The sequence below is a fragment of the Podarcis tiliguerta genome, assembly GCF_965153285.1.
Source record: "Podarcis tiliguerta genome assembly, chromosome: 3".
Taxonomy (NCBI): Eukaryota; Metazoa; Chordata; class Lepidosauria; order Squamata; family Lacertidae; genus Podarcis; species Podarcis tiliguerta.
The window spans coordinates 606692-626057 of record NC_139536.1 but is presented as its reverse complement, the minus strand read 5'-3'; the positions used below and the strand labels follow the sequence as shown (position 1 = coordinate 626057).

General features: G+C 56.8%; 1 protein-coding gene across 2 annotated transcripts; it reads left to right on the top strand.

The window, feature by feature from the left end:
• The first annotated feature begins 636 nt into the window (after nucleotides 1-636).
• EMILIN1 (elastin microfibril interfacer 1) lies at nucleotides 637-19162 on the top strand. 2 transcript variants are annotated; one of them, XM_083432538.1, is made up of 8 exons: nucleotides 637-1034; nucleotides 7310-7435; nucleotides 10164-10366; nucleotides 11228-13225; nucleotides 13315-13422; nucleotides 14828-14845; nucleotides 16341-16475; nucleotides 17973-19162. In XM_083432538.1, exons 1-8 carry the CDS (start codon nucleotides 841-843, stop codon nucleotides 18305-18307), a joined length of 3117 nt encoding a protein of 1038 aa, XP_083288664.1. In that variant the 5' UTR covers nucleotides 637-840; the 3' UTR covers nucleotides 18308-19162. The 2 variants fall into 2 exon arrangements, with proteins under 2 accessions (XP_083288664.1, XP_083288665.1); XM_083432539.1 differs by having other exon boundaries at nucleotides 638-1034; nucleotides 10167-10366.
• Nucleotides 19163-19366: the final 204 nt, after the last annotated feature.

Below are 19366 nucleotides of genomic sequence, written 5' to 3'. Positions count from 1 at the left end.
GGGGTCCCGGGAGAGCCTGGCGGGACAGGCGTGGGACGGACGGAGGGTCTTGTCCCCGAGGGATCGATGGGGATGAAAGAGATCCCAGAAGCGATCTTGGCGGGCAGGAGCCAGCCGGGGGAGGTCTAAGAAACAAAGGCTTCCCTGTCTCAGACGTGACACACACCCCTTGGGACCGTCCAGACGGATTGCTGCCTGGCAACTCTCCTGGCCAGTGACGTGGGACGGCTGGGGTGGGACGGGGGCCAGGAATCCCCCCGGAGCAGCGGCGGCGGCGGCGGGGCTGCCCCGACGGGGCCCCCGCGGCGTGGTGGGTCGTGTCCAGCCGCCCCGTGGCAGGCACCTCGCTCGGTAGCCGCGCCGCGCGTCCTCCCGGGGGCCGTGCGGGCTGGCTGCCGGCCCGCGCCCGCCCCCTCCCCGCGCCTCCTCCCCACCCCTCCTCCTCCTCCCGGCCCCGACAGTAACGAGAAGCAGATGTCGGCAGCCGCAGCGAGGAGGGCGCGGAGCGGAGGGGGCGGCCCGAAGGAGCGGTGGCCGGGCGCTGGCTGCTGGCGAGGCGAGGGGGCGAGCTGGGGGGCTAGCCGAGGCCAGCCCGGGCCGAGGGAGCGGGGAAGCCCGCGATGGGCGGCGGCGGCGGCGGGGCGGGGGGGCCCAGGCCGGCCAGGCAGGAAGTCGGGGGGGAGTGAGCCAGCCCGCTAGCAGTGCGAAGTTTGCAAAACTGTCCTTGCGCGCCCAGGCGGAGCCCAGAGCCAGCGCAGCACCAGAAGGGAGTCCCGGGCTGGCGTCGGGGGCCCCGCCATGCGCAGCTGACCACCCTCGCCGGGACCCCCAAGCACCAGGATGGCCGGCCCCGGGGCCGCCGCCGCCGCCTCGTGGCTCTGCCTCTGGTGGGGCCTGCTGGCCGGACCCGCGGGCACCATGAACTACCCGCCCCGCTACAGCCTCTACACGGGCGCAGGGCTGCCCTTCGCCGCGCACGTCCAGGGCGGCGGGCAGGCGGCCAACGGAGGGGCGCGCGTGGCCAGTCGCCACAGGTAAGCCGGCGCGCGGGGGGGCAGAAACCGAGAGAGGGAGGGAGAAGCGGGCCGGGGGGGGGGCATCCAGCCCCGCGGTGCCTGCACTGGCTGGCAGCCGCGCTCGCCTCGGAATTCGCGCATGGCTCTCCCTCGCGGGGTTCATGCCAAGCAGCCGCCAAGAGAGCGAGGGGCGCCGGAGGCTGGAAGTCCCGGACCAGCTCGAAGGGGAGGGAAGACCGAGCAGGACTCGGGGCTTCTTGAACATCCTACGCCCCCCCCCTCCCAGGTCCTGCCAGGGGTTCTGGAGGGCCTTGTGCTGCCAAGGGGATGGTGGGGGGCTCTATGGGGTCGTGCCAACAGGCCTTAGAACCCGTCGCCATGAAGAGATGCCCCCCCCAGCCCCGAGCCAGGCTCCTCCCGGGCGGTGGGGGATGGGCTGCGGGTGCTGAGCCGGGGCGTGTCCGCGGGGACTTGGGACGTGGCTGCTTCGGAGTCCGGGCAGGGGACGGTGCGCCCCGGGGGGGGGGGGGGTGAGACTCCCTGAAGGACTCTGCGGGAGAGGCGAGGCGAAGGTTTGGGTGGGTGCTAGGTTTGGGAGAAGGGGGGCTGTCGGGAAAGCCAGTCGGTGGGGCGGGGGGCACGGGGGGCACGTTGCAAGTCTGAGGCTGCAACCCCAACAGCCGGAGTGGGAGGCGGCGGCAGCATCGCCTCCGGGGAGACAGGAGAAGCGACAAGGGAGGGGGCGGGATGCCGCCAAAGGGGCTCTTCTCTGTAGGCCACCTTCACCCCCCCCCCCTCGGTCTTTCTTAGTACTCCGGGAGATTCCCAGACCAACCCAGGAGCGGGGGAGGGGGAGGGTCTTTCCCAGATTTCTCCTCGCCAGGCCCCTCCTCGTGGGCAGGTTTGGGGGCTCCCGAGATTAGGGATTCGCGACGGGATGCAAAGCAGCTATTCAGACCCTCCAAATAGCGCTGCTGCAGCAACAGGTAAAACCAGCCAGGAATAGGACCAGGAGGAGCACCCGATCCCTCGCTCCCCTGCCGAATCACTGGGGTCTCCAGGGGAGTCACTGCTAGACCCCACCCCCTTGGGTTTGTGTTCACCGGGAATTGTATTCCAGTTGAGGTCAGACTCTCCCTGTTGAACTTCTGCCACCTATTGAAGACTTCTAAAAAATAAAATAAAAAATCCAGCAGGCATTTTAATTGAAGCCTGCTTTTATAGTTTTACCTTTTTCGTGTCTCGTTTCTTGCGCTCTGCTTCGAGACAGTTTCAGCCAAGCAGTATAAATTGTTTAAAAGGAATGAAGCGAGGAGGTTGTGCGCAGACTTGAAACCAAAATAGCAGCTAGACGGAAGTCGAACTGTCTCGGACCTCAAAGGTTTGGCAGAGCCGAGGGGCTTGAACCGTCCTCCAGAAATCCCCAAAGGATGAGGGCGATACCTCCGGGGGCGCCTCTGAGACTCCCCCACCCCAATGGAGAAAGAGAGTCAGAGACACAGGCTGGGTTGAGGCTTGCGAGGGGCTGCCCCACCCACGAAATTAACCCCACCCCCGTTTTGGCTGCGGTGCAGGAAGAGCACTCTGCACACCCTCAGAGGCGCCCCCTGTGATTATTCCACGCGGAAAGCCTTCTGGGGCTCACCCAGCAAAAAATGCTGGAAAGGGGACTTCCTGTGAGGCAGCAGTCGGGAAGGTGAGGAGGTGAGGCCGGCAAATATTAACCAGCTGCCGGGAAGCCTTAATGTTGGCTCAGATCAGGGTCAGCTCGGAAGGCCTGGAGGCAATTTCTCTGGCCTCTTCCCAGCTGCGTGTGTCCCCCCCCCGCCCATCCCAGCCAGGCCACCCCTCCCTGATCAAAGGTCCCTGGACAAGGGAGACCAAGGCAGGCCGGAAATGTCTCCTGGAGGCAACAGCCCCAATTCTGCCAGCACCCAGCCGTGACCAGGTGGTGACTGGTGCCCATTGGGACTGGGGGGGGGGGAGGTGGAGAGGCCAGGTGGGCAGAGCCTGGACCAGTGAGAGGCGGGGCTAACTCATCATAGCTTTGACCCCATCCTCTTCCCCCATGCTGATTTTTAGGAGGGCCAAAAGGAGGCAGAGGAGGACGCTGAGAGGCCGGGGCTTGTGAGAGCCATTGTGGTGCGTGGTTAGAGTGTCAAACTAGGACCTTCGGCCACGGATCTCGCCGGGTGTGACCTTGTGGGCCGGTCCCTTCCTTTCTCAGCCTCACCTTCCTCACAGGGTTCTCGTGGGGATTAATTGAGAAGAGATCTTGAGATCCTTCGAGGAAAGAAGATGATATATCTAAGTGCAGAAGGAAAGAGCAGGCAGGGGCTGGTGGGGAGGGGCCCCATTCCCCCTATGGACCAGCCCCCAATGGCTGCAAGTGCGCATGGATGGAGGGGGTGGCCGTGGAGCAATGCCCCCCCTTTATGCGTCCTCTGCCAGAAAAGAGCCGCCTTCATCCCGTGGAGAGAAGCAAGGGAGATTCCCAGCTGAAGCCACATCCTCTGTTGCCCAAGATCCTGATCATCTCCGAGAAACGGCTTGGAGACGCCTTCCCTGCTCCTGTGGGACAACCCCTTCTAAGCGAAGTCCCAGGCTGCATCGGTGGGGCCTGCTCCCTGAAGAACTTCCACTCCGATGCCTCTGCCCCATCCTTGCCCCATCTCCCCTCTGCTCAGGACCCTTCTCGTTAGGACAATGGGCCAGCTAGGCCAGCATCCTGTTCTCACAGTGGCCAGCCAGATGCCTGTAGGAAACCTGTAAGCAGGATTTGAGCACAAGAGAGGCATTGTGGACCTCAGGGTCCATAAATAGCAGCACCCTAGAGGTCCCAGTCCTTAAGGAAGTCAGATTAGCCTCAACCAGGGCCAGGGCCTTCTCAGTGGTGGCTCCGGCCTGGTGGAATGCTCTGCCTCATAAGACCCCTGCAGGATCTGATTTCTTTCCGCAGGGCCGGTAAGCCAGAGTTGTTCCGCCTGCCCTTTGGCTTGGAATCAATTTACGGTAATCCCCTTCCCCTCTTTCCTTTTTCCTTCTGTGATGGAACTACTATTTGGGGACTTCCCTGGCTTTTTTCTGGCCCAGGTAGGACCAGTCTGGATAGTTGGCCTTGGTGAAGATTTGACATTTTCATCCCCAAAAAGTTTTGATTTGAGTTTCTACTGAAATGAGGCTGCATTTTAATCTTGTACTTAATTTTGTTTTTAAGTTGTATTTTAATCAATTGTTTTTATACCTGGTGTTAGCCGCCCTGAGCCTAGTCTTGGCTGGGGAGGGCGGGGTATAAATACAATTATTATTATTATTATTATTATTATTATTATTATTATTATTATTCTCCCCTCTTGCGGTTTCCAGCAACTGGGATTCAGAAGCATTGCTGCTTTTGACTGTGGCTGGTAGCGCTTAATAGTCCTCTCCTACTCCATGAGTTTGTCTAATCCTCTTTTAAAGCCATCCAAGCTGGTCGCCACCTCTGCTTCCTGTGGCAGGGAGTTCCACAGTCTAACTCAGTACTGCATGAAGAAGGACTTTATTTGGCCTGTCCTGAACCTTCCAACCTTCAGTTTCATTGACCATCTAGGAGTTCTAGTGTTATGAAAGAGGGAGGAAAAACCTTTCTCTTTCTAATTAATTAATTTAGTAAATCACTAAGCAGAAGAAGGAGTGGAGTTAATCTGGGATTGGGGAGGGCTTGATCCAGAGTGCAGGACCAAGAAGTCATTTTTTGCCATGAACCAGCTGGTTGGTTCCCAAGCCTTCACGTCTGGCTTGAGTTTAGCAAGTTAAAAGAGACGTGGTGTAGTGCATTTGGTACATCTTCTTTAGAATGAGCCTGTTGCATGTGGTCAGATAGATTTGCAGGTTTTGGAATTAAGACCAGAACCTCCTGGAACTCTTTGGCCACAGGCAATGTTGGGAAGAGAGTCCTGCGCGTGAGACACCAACCTTCTTCCATGATCCCTTCAGCTCTCTAAAAAACTGTCGCTTATTTTCATCCTAGCAGCAACTAGGAACTTCTGAAGTTTAAGTCACTGTGTGGTGGGAATTAAGAGCCACCTAATTAAACAGTAGTGATGTATAGAAGTGAGAGCTGGAAGGCATAAAGAAGGCTGATCGCCGAAGAATTGATGCTTTTGAATTCTGGTGCTGGAGGAGACTCTTGAGAGTCCCATGGACTGCGAGAAGATCAAACCTCTCCATTCTGAAGGAAATCAGCACTGAGTGCTCACTGGAAGGACAGATCGTGAAGCTGAAGCTCCAAGACTTTGGCCACCTCATGAGAAGAGAAGACTCCCTGGAAAAGACCCTGATGTTGGGAAAGAGGGAGGGCACAAGGAGAAGGGGGCGACAGAGGATGAGATGGTGGGACAGTGTTCTCCTAGCTACCAGCATGAGTCTGACCAAACTGCAGGAGGCAGTGGAAGACAGGAGTGCCTGGCGTGCTCTGGTCCAGGGGGTCACAAAGAGGCGGACACGACTAAATGACTCAACAACAAGAACAATAATGAACCAGTTCTCATGTCCTTGTCCAATGGGGGGGGGGAGGTTTCAGCCAGATGTCCCTTGGGGTCTCTTCCAACTCTACAATTCCATAATTAGTGTTGAAGCAACAGAAGATGGCAAAAGTAGGTTGAGAGAAAGATCCTTTTCAGACTTTCCCACCCAATTGTCTCTTGCCCATTTGCAGAAAAAGCCACAGCAATCAGCTCTTGGCCTTTCAGATGCAAAAGAATGGGGGGGGGGGTTAGATGTGGGATTTATTGAAGGAAAGGAAGGCAGGTCTAGTCCACCTCCACTGGACCCTGGAGAGGACTTGGGCGAAAACAGGGAGGGAGGGGGGACAACAGGTTATCCTGGACCACATCAAGGCCAAGGTCTCTCTCCACTGATGTCTCTGAATACTAGTTGCTGAGGGTCACAGTTGGGGGCTGCTGTTGCTGCGCTTGCATCCTGCTTGAGGCTGTGGTCCAAACCACTGAGCCTCTTGGGCTTGCCGATCAGAAGGTCGGCAGTTCGAATCCCCATGACTGAGCTCCTGTCACTCTGTCCCAACTTCTGCCAACCTGGCAGTTCGAAAGCACACCAGTGCAAGTAGATAAATAGGTACCGCTCCAGCGGGAAGGTAAACGGCGTTTCCGTGCGTTCTGGTTTCCATCACAGTGTCCCGTTGCACCAGAAGCGGTTTAGTGCTGCTGGCCACATGACCCGGAAAGCTGTCTGTGGACAAAGGCCAGCTCCCTTAGCCTGAAAGTGAGATGAGCGCCGCAACCCCACAGTCACCTTTGACTGTGCCTAACCGTCCAGGTGGCCTTTACCATACCTTTATACTTAGGGCTTTGGAAGTTTGGGTGTCCCATCTGTCAGGGTTGTGATTCCTGCATTGCAGGGGTTGGACTAGATGGCCCTTGGGGGTCCCTTCCAACTCTGCAATTCTATGATTCTGCTGTGTTCTAAGCTTGGAGGCGCCTCTGAAGCCCTGGATGCCAATGTTGGTGGGTGTGGAGACTAGCTGAGCATGGGAACAGGGAGGGGCCAGAGGTGGGTTTTCATGGCCAGGATGCGGCTCTGCTGAGGTGTTTCCTAGTCCAGGAGAGAGCACCACCAAGGCACAAGCCTTTGGCTGACCTCCCTTCCCTCCCGGCCTGAGCCACTGGAATTCAATTTCCGAAAAAGAGCTTGTGGTTCTTTGCCTCCAAGCCTCCAGGAGCAGCTCAGCTCTTCCATCCCAAGTGGGTTGGAGTCAAAGGGTTAGCCTATGGAACTCCCTCCCACAGGAGACACCAACTTGGATGGCTTTAAAAGAGGATTAGACATGTTTATGGAGGAGAGGGGCTATGCTCTGCCTCCAGAGGATTCTGAATGCCTGGGAACCACAGGAGGGGGAAAGTGATGCCCTTGTGCTCAGATCCTGCTGAAGGGTTGGCCACTGTGAGAAGAGGACGCTGGGCTCAATGGGCCATGGGCCTGATCCACCAGAGCAACACTTCTGTTCCTCTGTTCTTCAGCTCTCTGTGGTCAGGGTGGGGTCTGGGAGCAGAGCACACTCTGCATGTGTGCAGAGAACCTTGGCACTGAACCCAGGGCTTCTGGCACCTTGGCTCCTTTTCATCGCTGCCTTCCGTGTCCGCCTGCAACAGAGGCCTTCCTGGAATGTGGAGGTCTGGCGTGGGGCTTGCTCTGGGTCTGCTGCTGCCGGCTGGACCGAAACCAGTGTGGGGCAGGGGGGTCTTCCCAGTGCCAGCTGCAACCAGTCTCTCTCTCTGGCTCTCTCCCTGCTGCAGGAACTGGTGTGCCTACGTGGTCTCTCGCAGTGTGAGCTGCGTGGTGGAGGATGGCGTGGACACCTACGTCAAGCCAGATTACCAGCCGTGTGTCTGGGGGCAGCTCCAGTGCCCCCGCGTCATCACGTGAGTGTGGGGAAGCAGAACTGGAGGGGGGCACCGAGGGCTGCTGGTGGGCTGTGCTGCTGCTGGCTGCCTGGGTGGGGCACTGTGGGGTCACGGCCTCCGTGGGCAGATGGGGTGGGGTGGCGGATGCCTGTGGCTGCTGCCTGGCGCGTGCCCAGCCCATCAAGGAAGAGGCTCCCAGCAGGAGCCAGATGGCCCAGGCCTGCGGGGAGGGGGTCGCCTGCCCCCTGGTGGGCATCTTCAAGACTGCAGAAGGACGCGGCTCCTTCAGCTGCCCAGGAGAGGCAGGTGCGTCTGCCAGTCAGTGCCTGCAGAGGGACTCTCTGGCCTTCTCCTCTGCTGTGCTGATTTGGAGGGCAGAGTGTCCAGCCCCTCCAGTGTTGCGTTCCCAAAGCAAGGAAGGATTGGACTCTGATTAATAAAATACACACGAGGCTTGACCAGCAAGACTCTGGGAGGGGTGCGCGTAATAATTCTCTCCCCACCCTCCGGCCCAGGTCATTTTATTCAAAAAAGAACTTTTTACACAGTGTTCGTAAGAACCAATCAGATTTCCTCTGAGCATTTCAGAAAAACCCATGTGGGGACAAAGTCAGATCAGAAGAAATCCTGTTAACTACAAAGACTACTCTGAGCATGCTTACATAAAGGTAAAGGGACCCCTTACCATGAGGTCCAGTCGTGGCCGACTCTGGGGTTGTGGCACTCATCTGGCTTTACTGGCCGAGGAAACCGGCGTACAGCTTCCGGGTCATGTGGCCAGCAGGACTAAGCTGCTTCTGGCGAACCAGAGCAGTGCACGGAAACGCCGTTTACCTTCCCACCGGAGTGGTACCTATTTATCTACTTGCACTTTGAGGTGCTTTGAGAGTAAATAAAACAGGACTAGAGGAGGAATGCATTCAGCAAAACCCCGGAGGTCATAAACAGGCAGGAAAGGAAAGAGTATTTCCTTGTGAACTCTCTTCCTGGCCCTTAAGATCTACCTAAAGATTAACAAACTACATTAGAGCTACCTTCTATTTTTATGGCCCAGGATGCCTGATGAAGCAACTGGCCTGTGTGTAGAATGCTTATACATGCCTGTCAGGCAGAGAAATAGGACAGAGACGCAGAGGCGTGGATTGATCAGAAATCATATCCAAATGGCTCAAACCCAGTCAACGCAATGCTTTCATTGCTGACACAAATGGCTTGCTGCATATTTTTTATAATTCCTCATAGCAATCCCACCTGATCACTACACTCCAGTCACCTTCTCAATGGGACCAGCTCTCCAGAGACTCTTCCTCTTGAACCGGCAGGGCTACTGGGAAGGAAAGCTCTGATCCTAAACCTCCACTGCCTTGTGAGATATCTTTGGGAGGAGAAAAGGCTCAGGAGCGAAACCCTACAGAAATCCAGTCCCTGAGGCAGCTGGATGTTGTCTTGCGAGCCTCTTTCCAGCAACTCCTGCAGCCAAGCCCAGCCTCTCCCTCTGCTTTCCTTTGGCCCCCATCAGTGAGGCCGAGGGGGGGGGAGGGTCTTGTCATCTGGGCAGCCCAGGACCTCCAGACACAATGCCCAGGCTTGCATCCTAGTGCTCCCAATGCAGGGATTTTACTTCATCCCCAGAGGTATACTCCATTGTCTCTCAAGACAGATGGAGGCCCACTAGACCAGACCAAAAGCCTTTTTCAAAGAGGGCCAGATTTAATGAAGTGAACATGCGTGAGGGCCGACCAAAGTTGTTGAGCTGTTTTTAGGATTGAAGTTGTTTTTTAGGATTTCACCCCAGGACATATACTGCCATGGGGCCTGGATTAAATGGACTGATGGGCCAGAATAGGCCCCCAAAACGGACTTTGGACATGCCTGGAGTAATCGAACTGTAGAACTGGAAGGTGTGGTAATGTTGTAGATAGTAGGAGAGGATATATTGATTTAATATAATCCTTTCTCTCTCATGCTAGTGAGCTGGTAGCAGAGTAGATTCCCCTGTATATTGCAGGAAACTAGTTGGTAGATTCATTAGAATCTCTTGGGTTAAGCAATCCAGTCTGGCTTATCCAGGATGGATTTGTTCCTGGTAAATTCCCCTTTTATTCCCTCTTAAAAAGAATAAAGACACAACAGTCTTCTCTTAAAAGTAACAAGAAGTTTACTTACATCCAGTTCACAGTATGATCCTGAAGGCAGACTTTAGTTTGTAATTACAGAAGAGAGGATTGAGCCCATGTGCTGCTGGCTGAGGGCCAGCAGACAGCAAAAGAGCATCAAGAGAGCAGCATCAAGATCAGCCCTTTTATGGGGTCTCCCAGGGTCACACCCATCTACCTGGTCACACGCAGGGGGAGGTTGCTCCAGACCAGGTGTGACAGGAAGTCCTCCTGGCTGGAGCAACATCCCCCTGTGGGTCCACTCTGGCCAAACAGGAAATGTTGTAATTGACTGCTTTCTGTGATGTCACATCCCACAGAAGGAACCCCCAAAGGTCATGCAGCCCAACCCCCTGCAATGCAGGAACCACCGTTAAAGCATCTGTGGCAGAAGGCCACTCAACCTCTGCTTTAAAACCTCCAATGCTTTCTAGAATTGTAGAGTTGGAAGGGAATCACACCTGAAGAATCCCTAACTGGCAGCTATCTGACACACTTGCTCCTTGCCCTGGGCATGTGGCTGGCACCCAGGGCACCCCTTGCCCCCAGTCCCAGTCCGGACAACAGGTGCTTTTCTTTCTCCCAACCAGCAGGTATCGAAGCTTCGTCCGCCCTCGCTACAAAGTGGCCTACAAGACTGTCTCGGACATGGAGTGGCGCTGCTGCCCCGGCTACTCGGGTGACGACTGCGCCGAAGGTGGGGTGCCACCCACCACCCCCCGCCCACGAACTCAGCCCGTCCGTCCCAACCTCTCCGGCTTCAGCAACACGCTCAGCGGTCTTGGCGGAGAAGGTACCCCGGGCAGGATATATATGTGTGTGAATTCCTGGGTGCAGAGCTCTAAGTTTGGGGCATGTACTCTTTGGTGAGAGAACCCCAGCTCTTAGACCTCTAAAATATGCCCTTTAATGTGAGTTCCAAAGTTTCCCTCTCCCCCCAGCAAAGGAAAAAGACCACACACTTGTTAAGTTAAAAATGGTCAGGTTCATGTGCTTCAGAGAAGTTGCACAGGCAGTAAAAATTAGCTGTTAGAAAGTAGTGAAAGTTCCTAAATTATTGCCATAGGAACTCAAGAGTGGCTTGTGAGAGCCATGCGGTCTGAGCCGGAGCAACCAACTCAAACCTCTTCACTAGCAGACTGGCAGAACAATAAGTTTGATTAGCCACAAGGGAAGTGGAGCTAGCTAAGCCTGGCAGGACAGCTTACTCTATGGTATTAACACCTTCATGCCTTAATTAGACTCAAGCATGTTGGTTATGTGAGGCTGACCAACTCTTGGGAGATTTAAGCTCATAACCTCAGCTTGGAGGTTCGCTTTGAAAGAGGCATTTAGCAAATTCGGTCTGTGGAGCTGAGCCCAATTTTGTCTCTCCTGATCCAGGTGTTTCCATTCCTGCACATTCTCAAAGCATCTTTGCAAGACCTTAGATGGGAGCTCACCAGCAGCTCAGGATCAGCACAGTGTAGCTTAGTTCCCTTGCCTAGAGGGTCTGATTCCCTGCTGGGTGGAGCAGCTGCTTTGCCAGGTGCCAGATCTGAGAGGAGGTGTCCTAATGTGGCTCTCCTCTCTCTCTCTCTCTCTCTCTCTCTCTCTCTCTCTCTCTCTCTCTCTCTCTCCCTCTCTCTCCCTCTCTCTCTCTCCCCTCTCCCAGGGCACAGGGACTCTGAGAAGGTCCGGCAGCTGGAAGAGAAAGTCCAGCACTTGAGCAAACAGCTGCAGGACCTGCAGTCCACCATGGAGACCAGCAACACCAAACTGGCCGAGGACGTCCGCCGGGCCGTCGAGTCCTCCTTGAACGGCAAGCAGCCGGCGGACGCAGCCGCCCACCCGGAAATGAAGGAGACCCTCAACGAGATCCAGCGCCACCTGCAGCGCCTCGACAACCGCATCTCCAACCATGAGAACGGGCAGGGGGTGGCCCAGGGAGGCGGGACAGACGTCCACGGCGAGGTCCTGCGGGAGGTGGAGCGCACCATCCACGAAACCTGCTCCTCCTGCGTGACGGGCATCTTCGACCTGCGGCAGCAGCGGGAGGAAGACCAGGACCGCATGCGGGCTCTGGAGAAGCTGGTGGCCTCCGTGGACCAGCGGAACCGGGATGCTGTGGACACCGTCCGGCAACACGTCAGCCGCCTGGCCTCTCAGCCGCCCGAGGATTGCTGCGCCCGGGCTGAGAGCAGGGTGAGTGGGATGGAGCGGCGCCTCGACAGCATGACGGAGGCCCTCTCTGCCCTCAGTGAGCACCTGGCCGGGCGGAGGACACCCCCGCCGCCTCCGTGGAGCGTGGACCGGCGCATGTCGGAGGTGGAGAGCAGGGTCAACACCACGCAGCGCAGCCTGGAGGAGCACTTTGGGGACCTCCAGATCATGCTGGAAGGGGCGGACGAGCGGCTGCGCCGGGCGGAGGGCCAGCTGGACTCGGCGTTCTCCCGCCTGAACGACTTCCAGAGCCACGTGGGGCGGGCGCTGGCCAACCTGTCGAGGGACGTGGGCGCCCTGAAGGACAGCAGCCTGCAGCAGCAGGGGGCCCTGGAGCGGGTGCACAGCACGGCCCACGCCTGCACACAGATCTGCGCCCCTGCGGGCAACCAGGACTCTCAGATCAGCACCATCCTGAGCGAGCTGGAGCGGAGGCTGCTGGACACGGAGGGGCAGCTGCGCGTCCTGGGCAGCAGCCTCCACCAGCTGGACGTCTCGGGGAAGCTGCGCAGCCTGCAGGGTCTGGTGGGCTCCCACAGCGACGCCCTCAGCCGACTGGCAGGGGAGGTGGGCGAGCTGGAGAACCGCATGGTGGTCTCCGTCAGCGCCGGCCCCCCCGAGCTGGTTCTCCAGGCCAACCGGACCCGCCAGCGTCTGGAGGAGCTGGAGAAGGAGGTCCGGGGGCTGGAGCAGCTCTCCTGCGGACAGGAGTGCGCCGAGTTGCGCGAGGAGGTGGGCCAGCTGCGGTCCGAGGTGGAGGTCTGCCAGGCCGCCTGCCAGCCTCCCGGGCGGCGCCCTGACCTGGGCAGCGGTGGCGGCAAGGAGGCAGGGGACGCCTCCCGGCCGCTGGACGGCTTCAGCGTGATCGGGGGCAGCTCCAGCGTCCACCTGCAGTCCTTGCAGGGCGAGCTGTCGGAGGTCATCCTGGGCTTCAGCTCCCTGAACGAGACGCTGGCCGGGCTGCAGGCCACCGTGGAGAAGCACCAGACGGACATCCACGAACTGGGCACCACCAAGGACCACATCATCGCCGAGATCAACCGGGTGCAGCAGGAGGTGACGGAGCACGTCAGCGAGAGCGAGGAGCGCTTCCAGGTGCTGGGGCGCGAGGTGCAGCGCTTTGGGGGCGCCCTGCGCGTGGAGGCCTCCGACTGCCGGCGGGCTTCCGGGGGACTGGCGGAGAGGCTGGCCAAGCTGGAGGGGGCCTGCGAGAGGCTGGAGACCGTCTCCGGGAGCCTGCGCAAGATCAAGGAGGGGCTGGACAAGCACGTCTCGGCCCTGTGGGGCTGCCTGCGGGAGGTGAACGGGACGCTGCAGACCCACGGAGCCCTCCTGGACAAGATCCACGGCAGCCAGCTGGGCACCATCCACCGCCGGCTCAGCACCCTCAACGGCTCCCTCCAGACCTTGCAGGGGCAGCTGCATGGCCTCACCCTGCAGGATTTCACAGGTACAGACTCCGGGGCGGACGGCAGGGGGCAGGGGGGTCCTCTCGCCTCTGTCTCTGCCTAGACAGCTCATGTTCTTCTCCATCCGCAGGACCTCCAGGGCCCCCTGGACTGGAGGGCCCCATGGGGAGGCAGGGGCCCGTAGGCCCAGTTGGGCCCCCTGGCAAGGACGGACGGACCGGCTCTGTCGGGCCTCCAGGTGAGCAGCTGGCCAGGCTGAGTTTTTGCATCATGGTGTCTGACAGTGGAGCAGCAAGATGACCTTCTGGGTCCCTTCCTATGGTTCTGGGCCTCCCTCGAAAGGGGGTTGGGCTAGATGACCTTTGGGAATCCCTTTCAACTCTACAATTTGGGGGTTGCTTGGCTTCCCAGAGCCCATTGTGTCCCAACACGCCCCCTTTCCTTGCCCTGGGAGCACCAGGGGATCGGGGCCTTTGGAAGGTCACAAGAGTCTCCCCAGAACAATTCACCCTCCATGTGCTGCAGTGGGCTGCTGCCCTCTCCTGGACAGAGGGGGAGGTGCACTGGGAGGGGGTCCATGCTGGGTTGCTCTGCCCCGTCTGAGACTGTGAGCTGCATGAGTGGCAGCTGCTAACCCCACAGCCCCCCCCCCTCCACCAGAGGCCTTCTCCACCACCTCAGGTGTGCACACCTGCCTGGTTGACCACACATGCCCCCCCCAGCCTCCCTTCTGGAGAGCACCCAGTCTTGTCTCTAGGGGGTTGGGGGCTCCATTCACTAATAGCTCCAGGCCTGCTTGTTGCAGAAGCAGGAGAGGGGCTTCTTGGTGGTGGCTCCTGGCATCTTGGGAACTCCCTGCCTTGAGAAGGTCAACTGGCTCACTCCTTGCTGTCTTTCCACCAGCAGCTAAAGACTCCCTTATTCCAACAGGCATTTGGGAGCTGACTATTTTATTTTATTTTTAAAGGAAAGGGCTTGTAATACTGCCGGACTGTTTTTACCGTATTGGCCTAAATATAAGCCTCACTTTTCCCCCAAGTTCCAACCGTGAAAAGTTAAAGTACGGCTTATATTTACAACCTTACAGTATGCAGCTAAGAGCACAGGGCAAACAGCTCCAGGAGTGCCGCAAAGCGGCGCCCGCCCCACGCATAGCCCCCCGTCTTCTTTCCCCGGGAAGGGAGAGAGCGAGGAAGGGAAAAGGCTGCTGGCAAGGCAGCCCAACTCCTGCCCCCCCCCGCCCCCCAGTACGCAGCCGGGAGCAGCGAGGAAGGGAGCAGCTTATATTGGGGGGCTTTTTCTTTTTTTCTCCCCCCTCCAATTTTAAAGCTGCAGCTTATATTCGGGTGCAGCTTATATTCTGGCCAATATGGTAGTATCTGTATCTTAAGAGATTTGTTTTCATTCTGTTAAGGTTTAATTACTTTTTAACAATGATCCGTGATATGTTTTTAGCTTTGCATCTCTTACCTGTGACTTAATTTGTGCAAGCCGCCTTGAATCCTGGCCTGGGATCAAAGGCGGGATCAGAATGAATATAATAACAATAGCAATTAATGAATTAACAAGTGGGATGGGGATGACCCCTCCCACCTCTCCCTTGTCCCCTGTGAGTCTCACCCGTCTTCCCTTGTCTCTTGCAGGTCTCCCCGGAGAACAAGGTAATGACAGATGTGGGGGCTGGAGGTGGGGCAGGGGTGTGTGGAAGTGCTGCTGCTCCTGTCCACTGCAGGGGCGGGGGGAGAGATAACTGGTGTCCTCTCAATGCCACTGGGTTCCAGCAGCCAGCACAGCCAGTCATCTCTGTTGGGATACTGCTGGGGAGACGGGGGCATCAGGCAGGCCCCCAGCTGGCTCCAGCCACCGGCCAGCAGCCGGACGATCGCCGGTCTCCCTTGGAACAGCATCAATGAGTGACAAGAGCCTCAGATACGTTTAGAGCCCCTTGCACGCTCTGTCAGCAGAGAGAATAAATCTTCTCACAGCAGATGAGGCGGACAGAGAAATGTGCAAGCCTAATTACAGCATTTTATTCAGCATAGTTCAGGAACAAAGAAAAAACATGTCTGCTTCCCTTCGTCTCCAGCAAAACAGCAGGAACACAAAAGCTATATACAAATGGAAGTTCCCAGCAAGTGCTGGAAGTAAACAGGCAGGTGACACACAAGAGTCATGCCTGTTCCCTTTTAAAGTGGAACGCAACTATATCCTAACAATCTCACCAGGCCTCCACATACCCTGTTCCCTCCTCTGTGAAGAAGCTGCATGCCAGGCAGCGTCTGGGTGGGGGGGTGAGCCTTGGGACTTCAGGCAGAGCCTTAGAGTGAGCTCAGGGCTACCTAGCAATAGCTCCCCAGGGAGGCGAACGGGGGTCTGAACACAGCTGCCCTCCCCAAGAGCTTGCAAAATGGGCCCCGGGGTGAATCTACACACAGAAAAAAACACACTACAAATAAAAGCCAGAATTTCAATCGTTAAAACAAAAGAAAGAAAGAAAACGCTATGGAAGATTCGCTTTGAATTTTTTTGCTCTCCAGCGCCATCTGGTGTTGCAGGTTTATAACACATTCAAAATGCTGTTTTTTTGACTAATGTGGCTGAGTCCCCAGGTCCCTGCTGTGAGGAGTGGCTGGACAGATGGACAGGCCTGGCTGCCAGTGTCCTGATTTATTTAGTTGTTTATTTCATAAAATTATAAATTTCTTGATTGTAAAAGAAGAAGAAAATCACATCAAATAGGCTTACAAAAAAGACAAAGCAATAAAATTACCATAAGGAAAATAAACGGCAGTAATTTAAGACATCTGAAAAGTTAAAAACAGATTAAAAACAGGGTTGCATCAACTTTCTAAACACCTGGGCAGGCTTGTCTAAGCAAGGATGTTTTTAGCCGGTGCCAAAAAGAGTCCTGCCAGGGTGCCAACCTGATCAAGAGGCAGGGAGTTCCGAAGTGCAGGTGGTGCCCACTAAGAGACTGAATTCGTACAAAGGCAGAACAGGTGTTATGAGGGAAGCAGGCGCATGCAGAGTGAGTTGCCAGCACAGAAACCAGCCAGTTCTTGAGAGCCAGTTCTTGGGTGGTCAATGCAGGGAGAAAGGGAGAAGTCCCTGAAAGTTTTTCTGTCCCCCCTCCCCCCCCTCCCCGTCCACTTGCAGGCCTGCCTGGTCCACCCGGAACGACGCCCAAGGTCTCCTTCACTGCAGCACTGACCGCCCGCCACGTGGAGACGGGGACCATCGCCTTCGACCGGGTGCTGCTGAACGACGGGGACGCCTACGACCCAAAATCTGGTCAGTGAGGGGCTGGGAAATGCAGGAAGAAGATGGGGCTTGGGGTTGGAGGGCCTCAGAAAGACAGGTGTGTGGGAAAGTTGATGGTGGCAGGAGAGGATGTGTTGTTTATTAATATCCTTCCTAACTTAGAGTTACATTCCCCTTTTTACATGCACAGCAGATAGGTGGTTGCAGGCTCGTGATAGCTGGTTGCAGGCTTGTGTGAGCCTCTCACTATTATACAATTCGGTCTGCCTCAGATTGAATTGTACAATCTTGTTAAGTTTCCTTGAATTCCTCTTTAAAGAATAAAGATGCCACAATCTTGTTTAAAGTCAATAAAAAGAAGTTTACTTACATCAGTTCACAGTTGGATCCCTGAAGGCAGACTTAGTTACAAATATATACACGTGGCTCTATCCCATAGGGAGAAATGATCCCAGTGAGGAGCTAGCAGGGCAGTCCTAGCTAGAAGCTGGTCAAACGTAGAAGGGAAATGAAAAAGAGAGAGAGTGGCAGCGTGCCTTGTCCTTTTGTTACCTGGACAGGTGAGGTCACTTCCAACTCTAAGCTAAAGGTAAAGGTACCCCTGCCCGTACGAGCCAGTCGTGTCCGACTCTAGGGTTGTGCGCCCATCTCACTTAAGAGGCCGGGGCCCAACGCTGTCCAAAGACACTTCCGGGTCATGTGGCCAGCGTGACAAGCTGCATCTGGCGAGCCAGCACCAGCGCAACGCACGGAAACGCCAGTTACCTTCCCGCTAGTAAGCGGCCCCTATTTATCTACTTGGACCCGGGAGTGCTTTCGAACTGCTAGGTTGGCAGGCGCTGGGACCGAGCAACGGGAGCGCACCCCGCCGCGGGGATTCGAACCGCCAACCATGCGATCGGCAAGTCCTAGGTGCTGAGGTTTTACCCACAGCGCCACCCGCGTCCCGCTTTCCACCTCTAGTCACATGCAAAAGGAAGGATGCTCCAGCCCAGGAGGAACAGGAAGTTTTGACTGGCTGGACCAAACATTCCCTCGCATGTCTTCTCTAGCATTACAAGGAATGTTGTACTTGGCTGCTCCCAGCTTCCTGCAATGAACTAGCAGCTCACTAGTGTGAGTGAGGAAGGATAATAGTGAATCAACATATCCTCTCTTACTATCCTCAACATTCCCACATTCCCGCACCCACAGGTGCTCTGGTGTGACTCTGCTGACTTGCACCAGGGTGTCAGTCTTAAACGGGTCGTTCTGGGATCCAAACGGAAGCTGCCATCGCCTTCTGTGATCTGGGATGGTAAAAGAGGGCAGGTGGGGAGGGATGGGCATTTGGCTGGACACCCAGAGAGGAGGATGCTGGACTTGATGGACCCCTGGCCTGATCCAGTGGCCTTTCCTAAAGTTCTGATGTTCTCAGGGGTTGAAGAACTAGAGCTCCCAAAGCCAGGGAGGGTGCTTGGGGTGGGGGGCAAGGCAGGTGGGAGGACCAATGCCAGGCACCCATAACGAACCTCTCCCCCCCCCCAGGAATTTTCACCGCTCCGTTTCCTGGCCGCTACCTGGTCAGCGCCATCCTGACCGGCCACCGGGGGGAGAAGATCGAGGCGGTCCTCTCCCGCTCCAACCAGGCCATTGCCCGCAGCGACTCGGCCGGCTACCAGCCCGAAGGCCTGGAGAACAAGCCGGTGGCCGAGAGGCAGCCCAGCACCGGAGCGCTGGCCGTCTTCACCCTCGTCGTCCCCATGGAGGCCGGAGAAACGCTCTGCGTGGACCTGGTCTCCGGCCGGCTGGCCCGCTCCTCGGACGAGCCACTGACTGTCTTCAGCGCAGCCCTGCTCTATGAGGATGACTTGGGGGTCTAGGCGGCTTCTGGGCTGGGGAAGGGGGCTGCCTGAAGCAGCGCCTCCCTCCAGCCTGGGAAGGGAGAGCTGAGGACCCCTCCACACTGCCCTCTTGCAGCCCCGGCCAAGCCTCCCCTCCTCCCACCTCTGGGCCAACACCGCAGGGAGGGTGTCCCTTGCAGCCGCCAGGCTCTCCTCTTGCTGGCACCCCCTGCCCCTTGGCCTCCCTGCCCCCCATGGGGCGCCACAAAGCTTGCAAGACTCTCTCTCTTCCCAAGGCAGTGTGGGGAGCAGCGAGTGAGTCCAGAAGGCAGAATTCTGCCCTCTGCCCACTCAGCTCCCCAGGCCTGGCGGGGGTGGTGTGCCGCTGCCCAGGCCAACAGAAAGTGCCACCTCAATGCCAGCTGCCTCCGTGGCCCAGCGGGAATGAAAAAGTCCCCTTTGTTATTTATCTGTGTCTGTCGTACCCCAGAGAAAGGACCCCTCCGTCCTCACGCCACTGCCCCCCCCACCAGCCGGCTTGCCCCCTTGGCTCTCTGTCACAGCTTTGCCACCGCTGGGGCTGCCTCTTCTCGCCACGTCCACTGCAGAGCTGCTCAGATGCCAATGTTATGCCAGGCTTGCCATGGATGGGCCAGACACGGGAGCCCCACCCCAAGGAGCCAACACCGCCATTTACGTGAGACGAGGAGGCGAGGCCCCTTCGCAGGACTGCGGGGAGGGAGGAGGGGGGCGGGCGGAGGAGGAGGAGGAGGAAGGGGCCTCACTCCAGCCCCGTCTCCTGTGTGGGTCACCCTTCATGTATATGCTGTGTAAAGGCCCAACTCAGCTATCAATATAATTATTGAATAAAGAAACACAACTTTTTTAAAAAAACCACAACACCAACCACGGCCCTGTGCTTTCTCTGTCATCTGGGGACCATTCATTCACTCGCTGTTTTTATTTATATGCTGTTTTTCCACACACAAAAATATGTCACGCTTAAACAAAGAAAGCAGGAATGCATTTCAAAGCCAAACGATGCAAACATCCGTTTCATAACAACATAGCAAAACAACACACTGCCAAATGTAATAT